Below are 17,531 nucleotides of genomic sequence, written 5' to 3'. Positions count from 1 at the left end.
TGCCAGCCCTACAGACCTCCCCAAGCACAGAATCCTGCCAGCCCCACAGACCTCCCCAGGCAGAGAAACCTGCCAGTCCCACAGACCTCCCAAGGCAGAGAAACCTGACAGTGCCATAGACCTCCCCATGCACAAAAACCAGCCAGTCCCACAGACCTCCCCAGGCACAGAAACCTGTTAGCCCCACAGACCTCCCAGGGTACAGAAACCTGCCAGTCCCACAGACCTCCCCGGGCACAGGAACCTGCCAGCCCCAGAGACCTCCCCGAGCGCAGAAACCTGCCAGTCCCACAGACCTCCACAGGCACAGAATCTGCCATCTCCACAGACCACTCCAAGCAGAGAAACCTGCCAGCCCCACAGACCTCCCCAAGCACAGAATCTTGCCATCCCCACAGACCTCCCCAGGCAGAGAAACCTGCCAGTCCCACAGACCTCCACAGGCAGAGAAACCTGCCAGCCACACAGACCTCCCCAGGCACAGAATCCTGCCAGTCCCACAGACCTCCCCAAGCACAGAAACCTGCCAGCCCCACAGACCTCCCCGGGCACAGAAACATGCCAGCCCCACAGACCTCCCCAAGCACAGAAACCTGCCAGTTCCACAGACCTCCCCAGGCAGAGAAACCTGCCAGCCCCACAGACCTCCCCAGGCAGAGAAACCTGCCAGCCCCACAGACCTCCCCAGGCAGAGAAACCTGCTAGACCCACAGACCTCTCCGGGCACAGAGACCTGCCAGTCCCACAAACCTCCCCGGGCACAGAAACATGCCAGTCTCACAGACCTCTCTGGGTACAAAAACCTGCCAGTCCCAAAGACCTCCCCAGGCAGAGAAACCTGCCAGTCCCCACAGACCTCCCTGGGCACAGAAACCTGCTAGTCCCACAGACCTCACTGCCGGGGCATATGAGAACGTTTTTCTATTTTTGGGCTGTGGCCAAAATAGAATAATCTTACTATGGACTAATTATTGTTGCTATGTCAGTGTAAAATGAATTTGTTCTGTGTTTTACCTGGTGTTAACCCCTTCAGTGCCCATGACGAGATGGTCTCGTCATGGAGCGCGGTTGCGCTGTGCCCATGACGAGACTATCTCGTCATGAACCCCGCCCGCTAATGCAACGCCCGGCACAGGGCGGGGAAAGGGCGGGGCACTGAAGAGGTTAAAGTGGATGTCTTATGGCCCGAAGTTGTAGGTCTGTTTTTTTTCTAATGAGATAGGTCCATAACTGAAATAAGAGGCATGTCTGGCATCTTCACAGTAGCGCAAGATAAGCCCCCGCAGCCCTCTCGGTGCAGGGTGGGCCCTCAAGCTCCAGGGGACCTCCTCTGCAAAAGTGGTACGTGGTGGCCCGGGGAGGGGGCCCCCTCTGTGTACTTTGCAGGGGGGCCCCCTCAACTTTCGTTACGCCACTGAAATACGGTGCTATGTAAAGCGCTCCAATACCTTCGGGTCGAGTTCGCGCTATATAAAATATGCACACAAAAAAAGGAAGATTTCTCGGCTCCCCAGCCTTTTATTAGTGGCGAGTGCTCGCCCCTCAAGCGTGGCGGGCACTGGCAGCTTCCATTACCCGAAAGTTTCACTTCTGGGCCATATCTAATTGTTTACTGATTGAAGGGCGAGCCTGTCGCGTCACGAGGTGCGCGAAAGGCCCGCCTCCAGTGTCGTCGGGGCCGGCAGGACCGCCATATCATCGGCAGGTCCGATGCCGGTCCCGCTTTACTATGATTGCAACACATGTCGGTTCCCATGTCTTGTTTTATGCTGTTGCCCCTCCCTCATTCAATCTACATAAAAGCAAAAGAAAAGAAGCGCCCACAGCACCGACCAGACACAGCGGGACCAGAGCTCAGGCCAGACACAGCTGGATCAGAATTCCTGAGAGGTGTGACTCCGCTCAGCGTCTGACCGTCGGCGTCCCGGACATAAAGTTGAGTCTGCGGCTGCGATAAGTTCTGCTTTCGTTATGTATTTACAGTAAGCCACGTTTCCATCTTTTCTCCTTTTATTCATAGTTCTATTATTTTCCTTTCTCCTGGTAGGTTTATATTAAGCCACAGGAAACAGCAGGCGTTGACAGTGAAAACTCGTGGTACCTTTACTCTCCGCAAGTGGGAAGGCTTAACCTGGAACAAGACCCGCGAGATGACTTCCCAAAACCTGTTGAAGAACCCCAACGGTGCCGGTGAGTACCAGGGCTTAGTACGTTTCTCTGCATCAATAGAGTTCTTGACAATCATGAAATTCGGAGCCGGCTGAAGGGAGAGCGGGATTGCACAGCTATGCGCATTCTGCAGACATGCGCACTGTGAACAGACCCACAGTGCTTGCCTTTATGGATGTCAATTCACCGAAATGCCAGGGGTAGAGTAAGTGACATCACACGCCCTCTGACCTCCACTTTCTCTCACACTTACACATACACTCAAATACACATACTCTCTCACACAAACACAATCTCACCCGCAAGCATGCACACAACATACAGTTCAAACATCCTTTACTTACCTCAGCTGCCATGGAAGGGCAAATTCCATCTTATTGTACTCCATTTATATTACACTATCAGTGAATTATATATTTTATAAATTCGCTATTAGTGTAATAAAAAATCGACAGAAAATAAAGAGAGTGGAGCGTCAGCTGCCCCTGTGTTCCTGGCACTGATTTTGCCACCTCTGAGGCCAGGGGTCGCAAAAGCAGTGCCAGGGGTAGCAAATTGCATCTGCGACCCCTGGAGACCCCTAAATGACTTCCAGGCTTGCCTTACCCATGAGCAAGGCCACTGGAATTATGCGGTTTTGCGGCTGCTGCTTTGTTTACACAATTACGGTTTTGCAACCTAATCCAGCATCGGCTTCATAATCTGTAGATTTTAACCCCCATAAATGTTTCTAGCTCAAATGAATCAAAAATTACTAAAAGCGCTGCAAGGTGTGTTTGAGGGCAGTGAAGGGGCGGTCGCAAAGGTTAACTGATCATCTTTCAGTTCCTTATTTCTGTATTTCATTGTTAAACCGGTACGAATTAGGTGAAATCTGTGCCCAGCCAATATTACCATGTGTAAAAAATTTAAAATTATGAATACTGTAAAAAAAAAAGTGCTGCATCATTTGCCGTTTCTTGCCGCATAATTTGTCAACCCTGCCACGTTGTTTGGTGCTCCCTGGCCTCATAATTCCAGTGGCCCTACCTATGAGGTCACCTGTCCTTTTAATAGCATATATATAGAGCCTTTTTTACCCAGGATGATTCGTTGAAGCGCTTTACGTTGGGCAGCACGCTGCTCCGGCTTACCAAGGTTAGTGATTAATTCATTGGTTATTGGAATAATCTTGTTTTTAAAATAATACCATTCTATGCATGTACGTACTTCAGTTTCGTGTGTGGTGGATTCAATTAATAGGAGTTAGGCGTGCTCATTGTGGGGTTGGGGCAAAATGGTGTGGGGGCAGTGGGGTATGTGCAGGGCACGAGTCTTAAAGAACAGAAGTGGGGTGACTAGCCAAGTTAGGCAGTGTGCAAGTCAGATCATGTGCGTGACATCAGGGTGGCATCACAATCAGTAACCCATGGCCTCTTAGGAAGTGACATCACAATAAATGTTCTATTATGAGTACATTTGCGCACATTACGAGGTTTAACAAATTAGATTTTGCATTGGGGTTGGGCCTACACGTATGCATTTATTTCTTAAAAACTGCTACAAAGAAGTTGGCAACAAGGAGAAACATGGCAGTAAATCTGTTCTGCTTAATTGGTTGCAAAGCCTACATTCTAAAATATCTTGTGGGGTTAAGGCACCTGCTGCGGAGATCTTTGTGTGCCCAATCAGGGAACAATAATAATTGTAAGAGGTTAACACATTTGGTGGAGAGATCTGTGTTTCCTCCAGCTCCAATGTTGAATCAAAGTGTAGCATAGAGGGTTAATGTATTTCCTGAAAAGCAAATCATCTATCATGTAGGTGACAGATTTTTATTTTGATTGGTAAGTGAGTTACTGCTTTTGACACAGAGATCCTTTTGTGACTTGCAGTTCATAATTTGTGATCCTTCTAATATAGCACCGTGAGCTGTGAAGGACTTGTGAATCCTAAACCTTGCAACCCTCACTGTCTTATGTAACACTTCATATAGATTGATTTATACACTTATGATTTACTGTCAATGTATAATGTGTACATGTGTTGTAAAGTGCTCTGACTACCTGCACTGGGATGAGTTGTGTTATGAAATAAATAAAATAGTTATGTTTAAATTGTTATTTGTGTAAATACTGGGACAGGCTAACACATCTGACATTCCTAAAGTGCCTTCGTTTCCAGTGGTGGCTGGCGGGGAATGGGAGTGGTGTGAGCAGTGGGGGGTTGAAAAAAACGAAAGAAAAGAAAAACCACGTACCTCTTTACGTCTGACGTGTTTAGGAAGCACATAGGTTCCCACAAGCCAATCATGATGCTGCTGTCACCATGACAGTAGTGTCATGATTGGTCTAAGCACCATGGTTCAGTGCTCCAATAGGAATTGGGAGCCTGTACATGCTCATCACACAGGCTGGGAATTATAGCGCGGTGGAGGACATGCTAAGTGCATATGACTGTTTTGCCGGCCCAAGAAGGCCAGCCAAAGTGCCATGTGCACTTAAGTGCATGAACCACCCCACCACCTGTGACACCAGCCCCACCCCGCCCTAACACAGCCCCTTAACTACAAAAAATAAAATGACAATAACATTTTTATTATCAATGTATTTTTCCTTTTCCCACTGTTCCCAGAGCAGTGGGGTGATGCTTCTCCACCTTAGCGCCTTACCAATATCTCCCAGCCAGGATACTCCAACAAAATGAGGCCTGCTGGCCCCTTAACTTCGGCCTTTGTTATGTGTCTGGCTGGAATTTAGTGCTGAACAAATCAAACATTCACTCCCAGTCAAGAGATCTGTGTTAAATCCATCGTTTTGTTGCTCATCATGCCACCCCAGTATGGACCCAGCCACATGCAGATCAGTCTTGACCCATATCTCTTGCCTGGGGTGAATGCTTGATTTGTTCAGCCTTCCGTCTATCATTTGTTTGCACAGCATGGCTGGAATTTAGGGCTACATAGACGACAAACATTTTGTGAGTTCCTAATTGTGACTTACAATTAGGAACTCGCAAAATGCAATGAACAACAGTGTCTCAGACACTGGTTGCGATTCCCAGTGGGATTGCGATTTACCTGCCTCATCAACATTCATGAGGCAGGTCACAATTTGCGACCCATTGGGAAGGGCATGTAATCACAGGGATGGTGGCCTGCTGGGGTCAGCAGACCAGCATGCCTGTGATTGCTTTTCAAATAAAGCAATTTTTGAAATTGAAATACAGCACATTCTAAAATGGGAAAACGTGCTGCATTTAGAAAATAAAAATGAACCTTTTCATTTTTTAAGACTGGGCAGTGGTTCGTGGGACTGCCTGCTCTTGAAAAATGTTGGTGCCCACATTCACAAAGGGAAAGAGGACCCTTGAGGACCGCTTCCCGTTTGCGAATGAGTTACCACCTCCTGCACAGAGACGGTAAAATATGAATGTTTTGCAACCGCATTCCGATTGCAAAACATTCATAAATGCCCCTGCGACGCGCTATAAGATGGGGCACCCTTGAAATACCCCTTCCTATACACAGGCACACCCAGTTCAACTCCTCTTACACACACACACACACACACATATTCAAAGCTCTACCCATCATTGTACTGGAATAATTAAACAGTCACATCTCCTTCGACCGACCTGCCAGACACCTCAGCTTGGATGCAGTTTAATGTTTTTTTTTTAACCATATTTTATTTGCATTTAATTCTCAGTATCACAGACATTGTTTAATGTTGGATAAGTCCAAGACATACACAGCAAATGATCCGTTAACTTTCATGAATTCGTACAATCAGTCTCCCCCCCCCCCCCGGGTTGCATACAAACAATATATAAAAGGGCAATTTGTTAGTAGCAGTCTGTGTGTGTGAAACTTATCAGCCGTGCGTGGTGGTGACCTAGTTCGAGTGTGTTAAGTTTGGTTTCTTCTCAGCTCATTGCCTAGGGGCACGTCATCTGCTCTAGGGGAGCCCATCACTTCAACGTCCTCCTGTCCAGAGGCTATTAGTTCATTCACCAAGGTTTCCCATGCTTTGACCTTGTCCATCTTACCAATCCTCCAGCTAGCTTCCCTAAATAGTAGCCTACTTTCTGCGCCCGCCCACTTTTTTTTAGTTCTTTTCTCCTGGTGGCGACCTGTGGGTCTCTCGGGGCCTTCCAGTTTCTAGCTATCTTCCTCTTGGCTAGGACGTAAGCGAGGTCCTGAAACTTTCCTGTTACTTTGTTCCTGGTTGTGTGCGGAAACCATCCTAAAAGGAAGTGCTCTGGTGTCTGTGGCAGCTCTTTTTCTATCACGTTGCCTACTATCTGCCTACGTCTCCCCAGAAGGTCTGCAGTAGTGGGCATTCCCAGAACATGTGGAGTATGTGTGCATCCCTCTCCCCGCATCTCAGGCAGGCCGCTGATTCCGCTCCGAAGTACCTCCTAATGCTGGCCGGCGTGAGATATGCTCTGTGCAGTACATAATAGTTAATTAATTTGAAGCGTGCGTTCCTGGACGCCTTTGGTATACGTTCTAGAATTTTTTCCCAGTCCCTCTCTGGTATTTCTTTACCTATGTTTCAGGAAGTGACCCCCAGGGAAGTCATATGTTGCCTGCAAGTCTTTGAAGGTAATAGTGCAGAGTCTCTCTAAAGGTCTCCCATTTCTCACAGTCCCGCTTCTACCGAGTCCTGCAGCCCTGCCCAGTGCTCCCCTTGTGGAAGATACCGCAACATTGTCAGATGTAAGGCAGGAGAATAGGGAATCGCAGCACCCACTTTCATCCTTTATCTGGACCAACAGCGCAGTACCACCGTGGTAGCAATTGTGTCTGCTGGCGCGGTGCGGCAGACTCGTAAAATTATTTTTGCTAGGTTGGCAGTGTCTGGTGCGTCTGGGCAGCGTTCTGTCAGGATTGCGGTCTGCCGCTAGCCATTGGATCAGCAAGTATAGTTGCGCAGCTAGATAGTAGCTCTCAAGGTCAGGCACTGCTAGCCCGCCCTCTGCTGTAGGGCCTCGCAGTGATGACAGTGCCACTCTCCGCCCGCCTGTTCCTCAAATAAAAGAAGTGACCATCGAGTCCAAGTCTCTAAACATCGCCCACGGTATCCACACTGGCAGTGTCCTGAAATAATATAAAAGGCGTGGCAATGTTATCATCTTTAGGAACGCCACTCTACCAGCTACAGAAAGTGGGAGTGTGCCCCAAAAATCCAATGCTGCTTTTGCCGTCTCACTGCTTTGCCTACATTACCTTCCAAGAGGTCCGATGCATCATGGTAAATTTTTACACCCAGGTATTGCAGACAGCCAGGCTCCCACCGCATGTGAGAAGTTGGCCTGGCATATGCTGGTCACTAGTTCTAGTGGCCACCTTGCACCAGTCCAATTCGACTCTTGGTAGATAGGTTTAAAGACAACCTTTTGAAAGAAAGCTATCCTAGTGGTAGCTGTGGAGAGCAGCCTTCAGGCTAAGTCTCTGAGGAATGTAAAGCAGCTTGTTTTACCTTATAATCTCTTGAATTACCAAATGAAAAGACACCACACAGGTATATATATCAAATATATATGTATTTATTACTAAATATACTCTACTAATCTCTTTATGAGATTAGAGCCAGGTAAACATTCAAAAGATCAACATTTCTCAATAAATTAAGCACAAAGATGGCTGTAGCCCTAGGGGCGTACCAGACCATATACTAAAAAAATGGCATCACAAACTCGACTTGCAATATGAAGAGGCCTAGGGCCTTGGGAATCGCTGGGGCTTCACTGCTGCAGTGTTTACAGGTAGGTAATCAGCCCACAGGAGGCGCGTGCAGTGTCTAAACACGCATGCGGGTTTCTCATTGGTTTCAATGCAAAAATGTCGCGGTTTGTTATTTACAGTTCTAGGGCACTTCGGAGTGGACAACAAGCAAACAACTTACAGGGTAAGTACTTCGATAGCCAATGCACACTTGGGCACCGTAATGCCAGAGTTACCTCACCCAGGGAAGCCGGGTGCACAGGTGTCCTTTGGTGTCGGGTCGCGATGCTGTTTTCAATGGGAATCGAGGTGTTCTTGCTGCTTGTGTCGTCGAGAGAGGTGTCCGTTCGAATCCAATGATGGATTAGAGTTGCAGGGGACCTAGAAATTGAGGGGACAGAGTTCAGAGTCACTTGCCAGTGACCGGTGGCCAGCAGGATAGATGACCACAGCTGTCGAGTCGTTTCAGGTCGCTGATGTCATTTTGTCTCTTCGCTCACGAGGTCCAGGAGGGATCAATGAAGACCAGCAGCTGGGCTCTGAGGGTCCCACAACGTCTGCAGCTGTTGGCGGTGTCGGCACGCGAATCGGAGTCAACAAACCTTGGCAACTGCAAGTCTTGTGTGGATGGAAGATTGTCGATGGATCAGACCAGCAAGGTCCGATGGACTTACCCAGCGACGGTAAGTGAGGGCAGGCCCAGAGCAACCAGGCGAGCCCTTTAAGTTGAAGCAGAAGTTTTCTGGAGGGCTGCTAGCCACCGGGCAAGCAACCGCAAAGACGCCTTTGCAGGAAAAGTTTAACAACAGCCCACGGTCACTCAGGGCGAGGTAGGCCGCTGAAATTCAGTACCAAACCTGCTAGGGACTTGGACATTAAGTGGTCCAAAGCACAAGTTTGTAGTTTGTCGTTCAGGGCTTGCACTCGAAATCAGTGCACGGTTCCCTGGTATCGCAGTTCCTCGTCACTCGTGGGGTCCAGATGCCACAGCTTCGCTGGGGACTCAAAATGGCCGACGAGAGGTCAGGAAATTTGCTGCAGGGGACGCAGGGACTTCGGGCTCCAGCGGGAGCGGTAAAGTTTGCAACCGTTGTTCAGTCCTTTAGGTGCCTGCCAAACAGGGGAGTCACTCCTTGACTCCAAGGGAGATCCTTCAGTCTTCTAGAGGTAGTAGAAAGTCGAGGGCCAGGATTCTTCTTCTTAGAGCGTCGTCCAGGTGTAATCTGAATTGCATTGGCAATACTAGGTATCTTATACTGATAAGATGGGAGGGACTAGCTCTATGGCCACTCCTCTAGGAGGGCCAGGGTAGTGGGTGGTTACACCCACTTCCCTTTGTCCAGTTTCGCGCCAGGACAGGGGCAGGATGCCCCTGAACCGGTTTGAGCTGGCATATGCACAGAGGAGCCTACTGCTCCCCCAGTGCAGGACTTCAAAGGCACTCTAAGAGTGCACCCACCCAGCTCCAATACACTAAATCCTGTCTGGGAGGTTGTGACACCTCCCTGTGACAGAAAACCCTTTGTTGAGCTCCCTCCACTGCGAGTTTCGGTCAGCAGCAGGAGGGCAGCCCGGTGTCTGTGCTGGTGGCATCCATTTTGTGATGCCAGGGCTTTAGAAGATTTCTACAGTTTAGTACAGTGGATACATGTCATCCCCTCTAGAAGGGTGGGATCATACTCCCACACCAGGGACTGGTGTGGGGGTATGATTCCAAGATGTTTGACACCAAACACAACATGTTTTGATGCAGTCATTCCAAAGTTAGCATTAACCGGGAGGTTATTATGCACTTAAGAGTATATGGTTTAACCGCATCCACAAACAGCAGCAGAGAATAGACTCTGCCAGCTGCAGAGGGGTCCTGCTCAGGCAGAAGCACCCCCTCACATAGTAAACCACGCACCCTGCCCTTGGGATTAATAGGGCCTACCATAGGGGTGACTGATAGGTTTATATGTGTGTGTGTATGGTGAGATATAGGAACCTATACCTCAGTGAGGAGTGCTAACACTACCTCACACAGGCTGCAGTAGCAGGCCTGTGGTGTCAGATTGTGAATGCTTCCCAGGGGTGGCATAATGCATGCTGCAGCCCCTGGTAGGCCTGTGAAGTACCAATGCCCTAGGTACCTAAGGTACCATTTACTAGGGGCTCACAAGCTACCACAGTATCCAATCACTAGTGCATCTAGTATGCACACCAAGTTGTTTAGAGAGATCAGTGAGACCGGGGCCCTGATTAGCAGGGACCCAGCCAGATTATAGCCAGAAACCAGTGTATACATCAGAAAAAAAGTGGGGGCAACACAAGTGCAGATCCTACTCTCCTGCACAACCCCCCCCCCCAAACGCAGGGACATTAAACTAACCTTGACCAGTTGAGTCTTCATGTTCTAAGTGGAAATACCTCGAGAGTCCATCTGCATTGGCATGTTGGGTCCCAGGTCTATGTTCCACTGCATAGTCCATCCCCTGTAGGGACATGGACCACCTGAGCAGTTTAGGATTTTCACCTTTCATCTGTTTGAGCCATAGGAGGGGCTTATGGTCAGTCTGAACAATGAAGTGAGTGCTAAACAAGTATGGCCTCAGCTTCTTCAGGGCCCAAACCACAGCAAAGGCCTCCCTCTCAATAGCTGACCAACGTTTCTCTCTAGGGGTCAGCCTTCTGCTTATAAAAGCTACTGGCTGGTCTTGACCTTCATCATTAAGTTGAGACAGTACAGCTCCCACACCCAGCTCTGAAGCATCTGTTTGGACAATGAACTTCTTTTTGTAATCTGGACTCTGTAAGATGGGGGCAGTGCACATTGCCTGCTTGAGGTCATCAAATGCCTTTTGACAGCTAGCTGTCCACTGAACCTTTTTTGGCATTTTCTTGGAGGTTAGATCATTTAAGGGGGTCACTATAGATCCATATCCCTTAACAAACCTCCTGTAATACCCAGTCAGGCCCAAGAAGGCTCTCACCTGTGTCTGGGTGGTTGGAGCTACCCAGTCCTTTATGGTCTGGATCTTGCTCTGCAATGGTTGAACCTGGCCTCCACCTACAAGTTGGCCCAGGTACACAACCTGACTCTGCCCTATCTGGCACTTAGTGGCCTTGATAGTGAGGCCTGCTTTCTGCAGGGCCTCCAGTACATTCTTGAGGTGGACCAGGTGATCCTGCCAGGTAGAACTAAAGACAGCAATATCATCTAGATATGCTGAGCAATAAGTTTCCATACCAGTCAGAACTTTATTCACCAACCTCTGGAATGTGGCAGGTGCATTCTTCAAACCAAAGGGCATTACCACTAAGTGATAGTGCCCACCAAGGGTCGAAAATGCAGTTTTAGCCTTGGCATCATCAGCTAATTTGATTTGCCAATAGCCAGCTGTAAGGTCAAATGTACTTAGATATTTGGCTGAGGCCAAAGTATCTATCAGTTCATCTGCCCTTGGTATTGGGTAGGCATCAGTCCTTGTGACTGCATTGAGGCCACTGTAGTCAACACAAAACCTCATCTCTTTCTTACCGCCCTGGGTATGAGGTTTTGGGACAAGGACTACTGGGCTAGCCCAAGGGCTATCTGAGGGCTCAATCACGCCTAGCTCCAACATTTTCTGGACTTCAGTCCTGATACAGTCCCTGACATGGTCAAGTTGCCTGTAGATTTTACTCTTGACAGGCAGACTGTCTCCAGTGTCCACCTCATGGGTGCACCAGGAAGTCTGACTTGGGGTCAGGCTAAACATATGTCTAAACTGTTGTAGCACTTGTCTACATTCCGTTTGCTGATGGTCAGTGAGGCTGCTTGACAAAGCAACACCATCAACTGACCCATCATCAGGGTTCTGAGAGAGGAGGTCAGGGAGAGGGTCACTCTCCTCCTCCTGGTCCTCATCAGTTGCCATGAGCAAGCTCATGTCAGCCCTGTCCACATATGGTTTAAGTCTGTTGACATGGAGCACTCTAAGAGGGCTCCTGGGAGTACCAAGATCTACCAAGTAGGTGACCTCTCCCTTCTTTTCAACAATTGTATGAGGGCCACTCCATTTGTCCTGGAGAGCTGCTGGGGCCACAGGCTCCAACACCCACCTTTCCTGGCCTGGCTGGTAAACAGTCAGAACAGCCTTTTGGTCATGTCAAGCTTTTTGCAGTTCTTGGCTTGCCTCAAGGTTTTTAGTGGTCTTCTTCATGTACTCAGCCATCCTGGAGCAGAGACCAAGTACATAGTCCACTACATCCTGTTTGGGAGGTTTGAGAGGTAACTCCCATCCCTCCTTCACCAGACATAATGGTCCTCTCACAGGGTGCCCAAACAGAAGTTCAAAGGGGCTGTAGCCAACCCCCTTCTGAGGAACCTCCCTGTATGCAAATAGAAGGCAAGGAAGTAAAAGGTCCCATTTTCGCCTAAGCTTTTCTGGGAGGCCCTTAATCATTCCTTTTAGGGTTTTGTTGAATCTCTCAACTAACCCATTGCATTGTTGGTGATAGGGAGGGGTGAATTTGTAGTTTACACCACACTCCTTCCACATTGCAGTCAAATATCCTGACATAAAGTTTGAACCTCTGTCAGAGATGACCTCCTTAGGAAAACCCACTCTGGAGAATACTCCAATGAGGGCTCTTGCTACCACAGGGGCTGTGGTAGTCCTGAGGGGAATGGCTTCTGGATACCTGGTGGCATGATCCACTACCACCAGTATAAACCTGTGCCCAGATGCTGTTGGAGGGTCAAGGGGACCAACTATATCAATCCCTACCCTTTCAAAGGGAACCCCCACCACAGGGTGTGGTATCAGGGGGGCCTTTGTAGTGCCACCTGTCTTGCCACTGGCTTGACAAGTGACACAGGAGCGACAAAACTCCTTTGTGTCTTCAGACATGTGTGGCCAATGAAAATGTGGAACAAGCCTGTCCCAGGTCTTGTTTTGGCCCAAGTGACCTGCCAATGGGATATCATGTGCTAGGGTGGTTGGAGCTACCCAGTCTGGGTGGTTGGAGCTACCCAGTCCTTTATGGTCTGGATCTTGCTCTGCAATGGTTGAACCTGGCCTCCACCTACAAGGTAGCCCAGGTACACAACCTGACTCTGCCCTATCTGGCACTTAGTGGCCTTGATAGTGAGGCCTGCTTTCTGCAGGGCCTCCAGTACATTCTTGAGGTGGACCAGGTGATCCTGCCAGGTAGAACTAAAGACAGCAATATCATCTAGATATGCTGAGCAATAAGTTTCCATACCAGTCAGAACTTTATTCACCAACCTCTGGAATGTGGCAGCTGCATTCCTCAAACCAAAGGGCATTACCACTAAGTGATAGTGCCCACCAGGGGTCGAAAATGCAGTTTTAGCCTTGGCATCATCAGCTAATTTGATTTGCCAATAGCCAGCTGTAAGGTCAAATGTACTTAGATATTTGGCTGAGGCCAAAGTATCTATCAGTTCATCTGCCCTTGGTATTGGGTAGGCATCAGTCCTTGTGACTGCATTGAGGCCACTGTAGTCAACACAAAACCTCATCTCTTTCTTACCGCCCTGGGTGTGAGGTTTTGGGACAAGGACTACTGGGCTAGCCCAAGGGCTATCTGAGGGCTCAATCACGCCTAGCTCCAACATTTTCTGGACTTCAGTCCTGATACAGTCCCTGACATGGTCAAGTTGCCTGTAGATTTTACTCTTGACAGGCAGACTGTCTCCAGTGTCCACCTCATGGGTGCACCAGGAAGTCTGACTTGGGGTCAGGCTAAACATATGTCTAAACTGTTGTAGCACTTGTCTACATTCCGTTTGCTGATGGTCAGTGAGACTGCTTGCCAAAGCAACACCATCAACTGACCCATCATCAGGGTTCTGAGAGAGGAGGTCAGGGAGAGGGTCAATCTCCTCCTCCTGGTCCTCATCAGTTGCCATGAGCAAGCTCATGTCAGCCCTGTCCACATATGGTTTAAGTCTGTTGACATGGAGCACTCTAAGAGGGCTCCTGGGAGTACCAAGATCTACCAAGTAGGTGACCTCTCCCTTCTTTTCAACAATTGTATGGGGGCCACTCCATTTGTCCTGGAGAGCTGCTGGGGCCACAGGCTCCAACACCCACACTTTCTGGCCTGGCTGGTAAACAGTCAGAACAGCCTTTTGGTCATGCCAAGGTTTTTGTAGTTCTTGGCTTGCCTCAAGGTTTTTAGTGGCCTTCTTCATGTACTCAGCCATCCTGGAGTGGAGACCAAGTACATAGTCCACTACATCCTGTTTGGGAGGTTTGAGAGGTAACTCTCATCCCTCCTTCACCAGACATAATGGTCCTCTCACAGGGTGTCCAAACAGAAGTTCAAAGGGGCTGTAGCCAACCCCCTTCTGAGGAACCTCCCTGTATGCAAATAGAAGGCAAGGAAGTAAAAGGTCCCATTTTCGCCTAAGCTTTTCTGGGAGCCCCTTAATCATTCCTTTTAGGGTTTTGTTGAATCTCTCAACTAACCCATTGCATTGTGGGTGATAGGGAGGGGTGAGTTTTTAGTTTACACCACACTCCTTCCACATTGCAGTCAAATATCCTGACATAAAGTTTGAACCTCTGTCAGAGATAACCTCCTTAGGAAAACCCACTCTGGAGAATACTCCAATGAGGGCTCTTGCTACCACAGGGGCTGTGGTAGTCCTGAGGGGAATGGCTTCTGGGTACCTGGTGGCATGTTTCACTACCACCAGTATAAACCTGTGCCCAGATGCTGTTGGAGGGTCAAGGGGACCAACTATATCAATCCCTACCCTTTCAAAGGGAACCCCCACCACAGGTAGTGGTATCAGGGGGGCCTTTGTAGTGCCACCTGTCTTGCCACTGGCTTGACAAGTGACACAGGAGCGACAAAACTCCTTTGTGTCTTCAGACATGTGTGGCCAATGAAAATGTGGAACAAGCCTGTCCCAGGTCTTGTTTTGGCCCAAGTGACCTGCCAATGGGATATCATGTGCTAGTGTCAAGAGGAACCCCCTAAACTTCTGAGGAATCACCAACCTCCTGGTGGCGCCAGGAGTAGGTTCCCTTGCCTCAGAGTAAAGGAGCCCCTCATCCCAATAAACCTTATGGGACCCACTAGCACTCCCAGCAGCCTCAGCAGCAGCTTGCTGTCTGAGGGGTTCAAGAGTGGGGCAGCACTGTTGCTCTTTGCTCAGATCTTCCCTGGAAGGGCCCCCTGCCCCCAAGAACTCAACCTGACCAGGCTCAAGTTCCTCTGGGGCAGTTCCTTCTTCAGGCTCTGCTTCTCCTCCCTCTGGAGGGGAATCTGTGATCTGAGACAGAGGGAAAGGCCCAGCCTTAACCCCACTGCTCCTCCTCTTGGGTAGCAACTGGTCCATAGTTTCAGGATCCAGTGCTGGTTCAGCTCTATGCATTTTGGCTTGTGACCTGGTCACAGCAAATACCTCTGCAGGTATGCCCAACATCTCAGCATGAGTCCATATTTCTACTTCAGACCAGGCTGAAGTCTCTAGATCATTGCCCAACAAACATTCGACAGGGAGGTCTGCACTGACTACTACCTTTTTGAGGCCAGTTACCCTTCCCCAGGAGAAATTAACAACTGCCAGGCTATGGTTGGTCCTGGTGTTGCTAGCATTGGTTACCTGGTACATTTCACCCAGGATGATCTGTGCAGTATCCACTAGGTCCTCTGCCACCATGGTGACACTAGCACCTGTGTCCCTGAATGCCAAAGCCTGTTTGCCATTTATAATAGGCTGCTGTTTGTATTTGCCCAGATTACTGGGGCTCACTAGGAATGACATATCAAGGTCTCCCTCACAAACAAGCAATGCCTGTGTTGGTACTCTGACTAGGCCAGAGTCCACATCAGAACCCAGGGTCAACCCTACTACACCCTTATTCTGAGCATTACCTCCACCACTGACTGTACTAGGGGGTACAGGTGCCTTAGGGGCTGGAGTGGTGGTGGTTTGGTCTTTGGACTTGGTACAATCAGAAGTCCAGTGCCCTTTCTGTTTACAGTATTTGCACCAGGGCTTCTTTTGGCCTTTTCCCTTTGCAGATTGTGACTCCCCACCAGATGCAGATTTTTGGGGCCCTTGTGAAGACTTCTGGTCTTTAGACTTATCCCCACCTTTCTCTAAGCCTTTAGGATCTTGCTTCTTAGTGTCACCACCCTGGTTCTGGTTTTTCTGCCTCACCCTGGTTCTGACCCATTTGTCTGCCTTCTTTCCCAATTCTTGGGGAGAGGTCAGATCAGAGTCCACCAGGTACTGATGCAACAACTGGTTCTGACAATTATTAAGGATCTGTTCTCTCATTATAAGATTATACAATCCCTTAAAGTCAGTTACTCTACTACCAACCAGCCAACCTTCTAGAGCCTTGGTTTCACAATCAACAAAGTCAGTCCAATCCTGAGTCTGTGCTTTCTGGGTATCCCTGAACTTCAACATGTACTGTTCAGTGGTTAAGCCAAACCCATCTATCAAAGCACTCTTCAGGGCTTCATAATCATTAGCATCCTCTTCTCTAACAGTGAGGAGCTTGTCTCTACCTTTATCTGAAAAGGAGAGCCACAAGATTGCTGCCCGCTGTTTCTGGGGGACCTGTTGAACTTTACAGGCCCTCTCCATAGCAGTTATCCATTTGTGGATATCATCCCCACTCTGGTAGGGAGGAACAACCTTGGACAGGTTCCTATGGTCAGGAGTATAATCTCTGTTTCTAGGGACACTGTTGCTGCCACCAGGGGTATCTAACCCCTCCTTCTTTGAAGCTCTTTGGAGCTCGAAGGCTTCCCTATCTAAGGCCAATTGCTTGGTTCTGAGAGCAAGCCTAGCTTCCTCATACTGCAGCAATTTGTACCTTCTTTCAGAGAAGGTCTCCCTGGGAAAGTTGGAGCTCCTTTGTGGAACAGATTCTCTTCCAGAATGGTATGACCTGTCAGAGTCCCTTGAGAGGGACCTAGGCCTGTCTCCCACTCTTTCAGTTCTCTTAGGGAGAATTCCTCTGTTTCCATCAGACTCTTGTGAGTCTGGCCCATAATCCACAGACTCCAGGTCATCTTGATTTTCATCATCAGACCCAGAGACTATGTTTGACCCACCCCCTGATCCAGACCCACTTGCTCCGAGAGCTTGTTTCAGGTCATCTGCTACTAACAGATCTATCAGGTGTTGTGATGAGGGACTCCTGCCCACCCTCAGTTGTCTTGCAAAGCATAAGGCCTTCAAATTTGTATAGGCAATATCTTTGTACCGAGATGGGATGGGCCCACTGGCTCCATCCTGGTGAGGCATACTAGTGTTGTGCGGTGTTGTACTACCTACACTAGTTGTGGCCTACTAAACCTAGCTTGAGCTGTAGCAAGGGTGTGCTTATCCCTTCACAAACAGCTCTAAGTTCAGTAGAACTTATTGATACTAGCTTGACTTTATATGTACCTTGAGTACCTTAAGTGGTTTTCAGTTAGTGTTGGACTCATTTTGCCCCTAAAGCGCCTGGAAGCGCTTTTATTTGCCTTTAGCGCTCGGAGCGCTTTAATTCTGAAAGCCGGTGCCCACCTGGCATTTGCCCGTTCTAAACGCATCCTGAAGTCCCCTGGCAGGTGCCCACCCTGCCAGGGACATTGCCGTGGTCGTCGGCGGGTGCCTACCCCGCTTATTTAATTATTTAGTCGGCGG

At 48.9% G+C, this 17,531-nt stretch overlaps 1 protein-coding gene across 1 annotated transcript in view; it reads left to right on the top strand.

Annotated features, from left to right (window-relative positions):
* Nucleotides 1-1,671: 1,671 nt before the first annotated feature.
* Nucleotides 1,672-17,531, top strand: part of LOC146797941 (F-box only protein 2-like) — a 131,692-nt gene continuing 115,832 nt past the window's right edge. The window contains exons 1-2 of the mRNA XM_085625150.1: nucleotides 1,672-1,935; nucleotides 2,048-2,190. Of these exons, the coding sequence (XP_085481276.1) occupies nucleotides 1,730-1,935; nucleotides 2,048-2,190 (349 nt within the window). The 5' untranslated portion in view covers nucleotides 1,672-1,729. The remainder of the gene's footprint in view (nucleotides 1,936-2,047; nucleotides 2,191-17,531) is intronic.

This window comes from Triturus cristatus, chromosome 9, assembly GCF_964204655.1.
Source record: "Triturus cristatus chromosome 9, aTriCri1.1, whole genome shotgun sequence".
Lineage (NCBI taxonomy): Eukaryota > Metazoa > Chordata > Amphibia > Caudata > Salamandridae > Triturus > Triturus cristatus.
The sequence above is the reverse complement of the archived record's forward strand: the minus strand, read 5'-3'. Positions and strand labels throughout refer to the sequence as shown.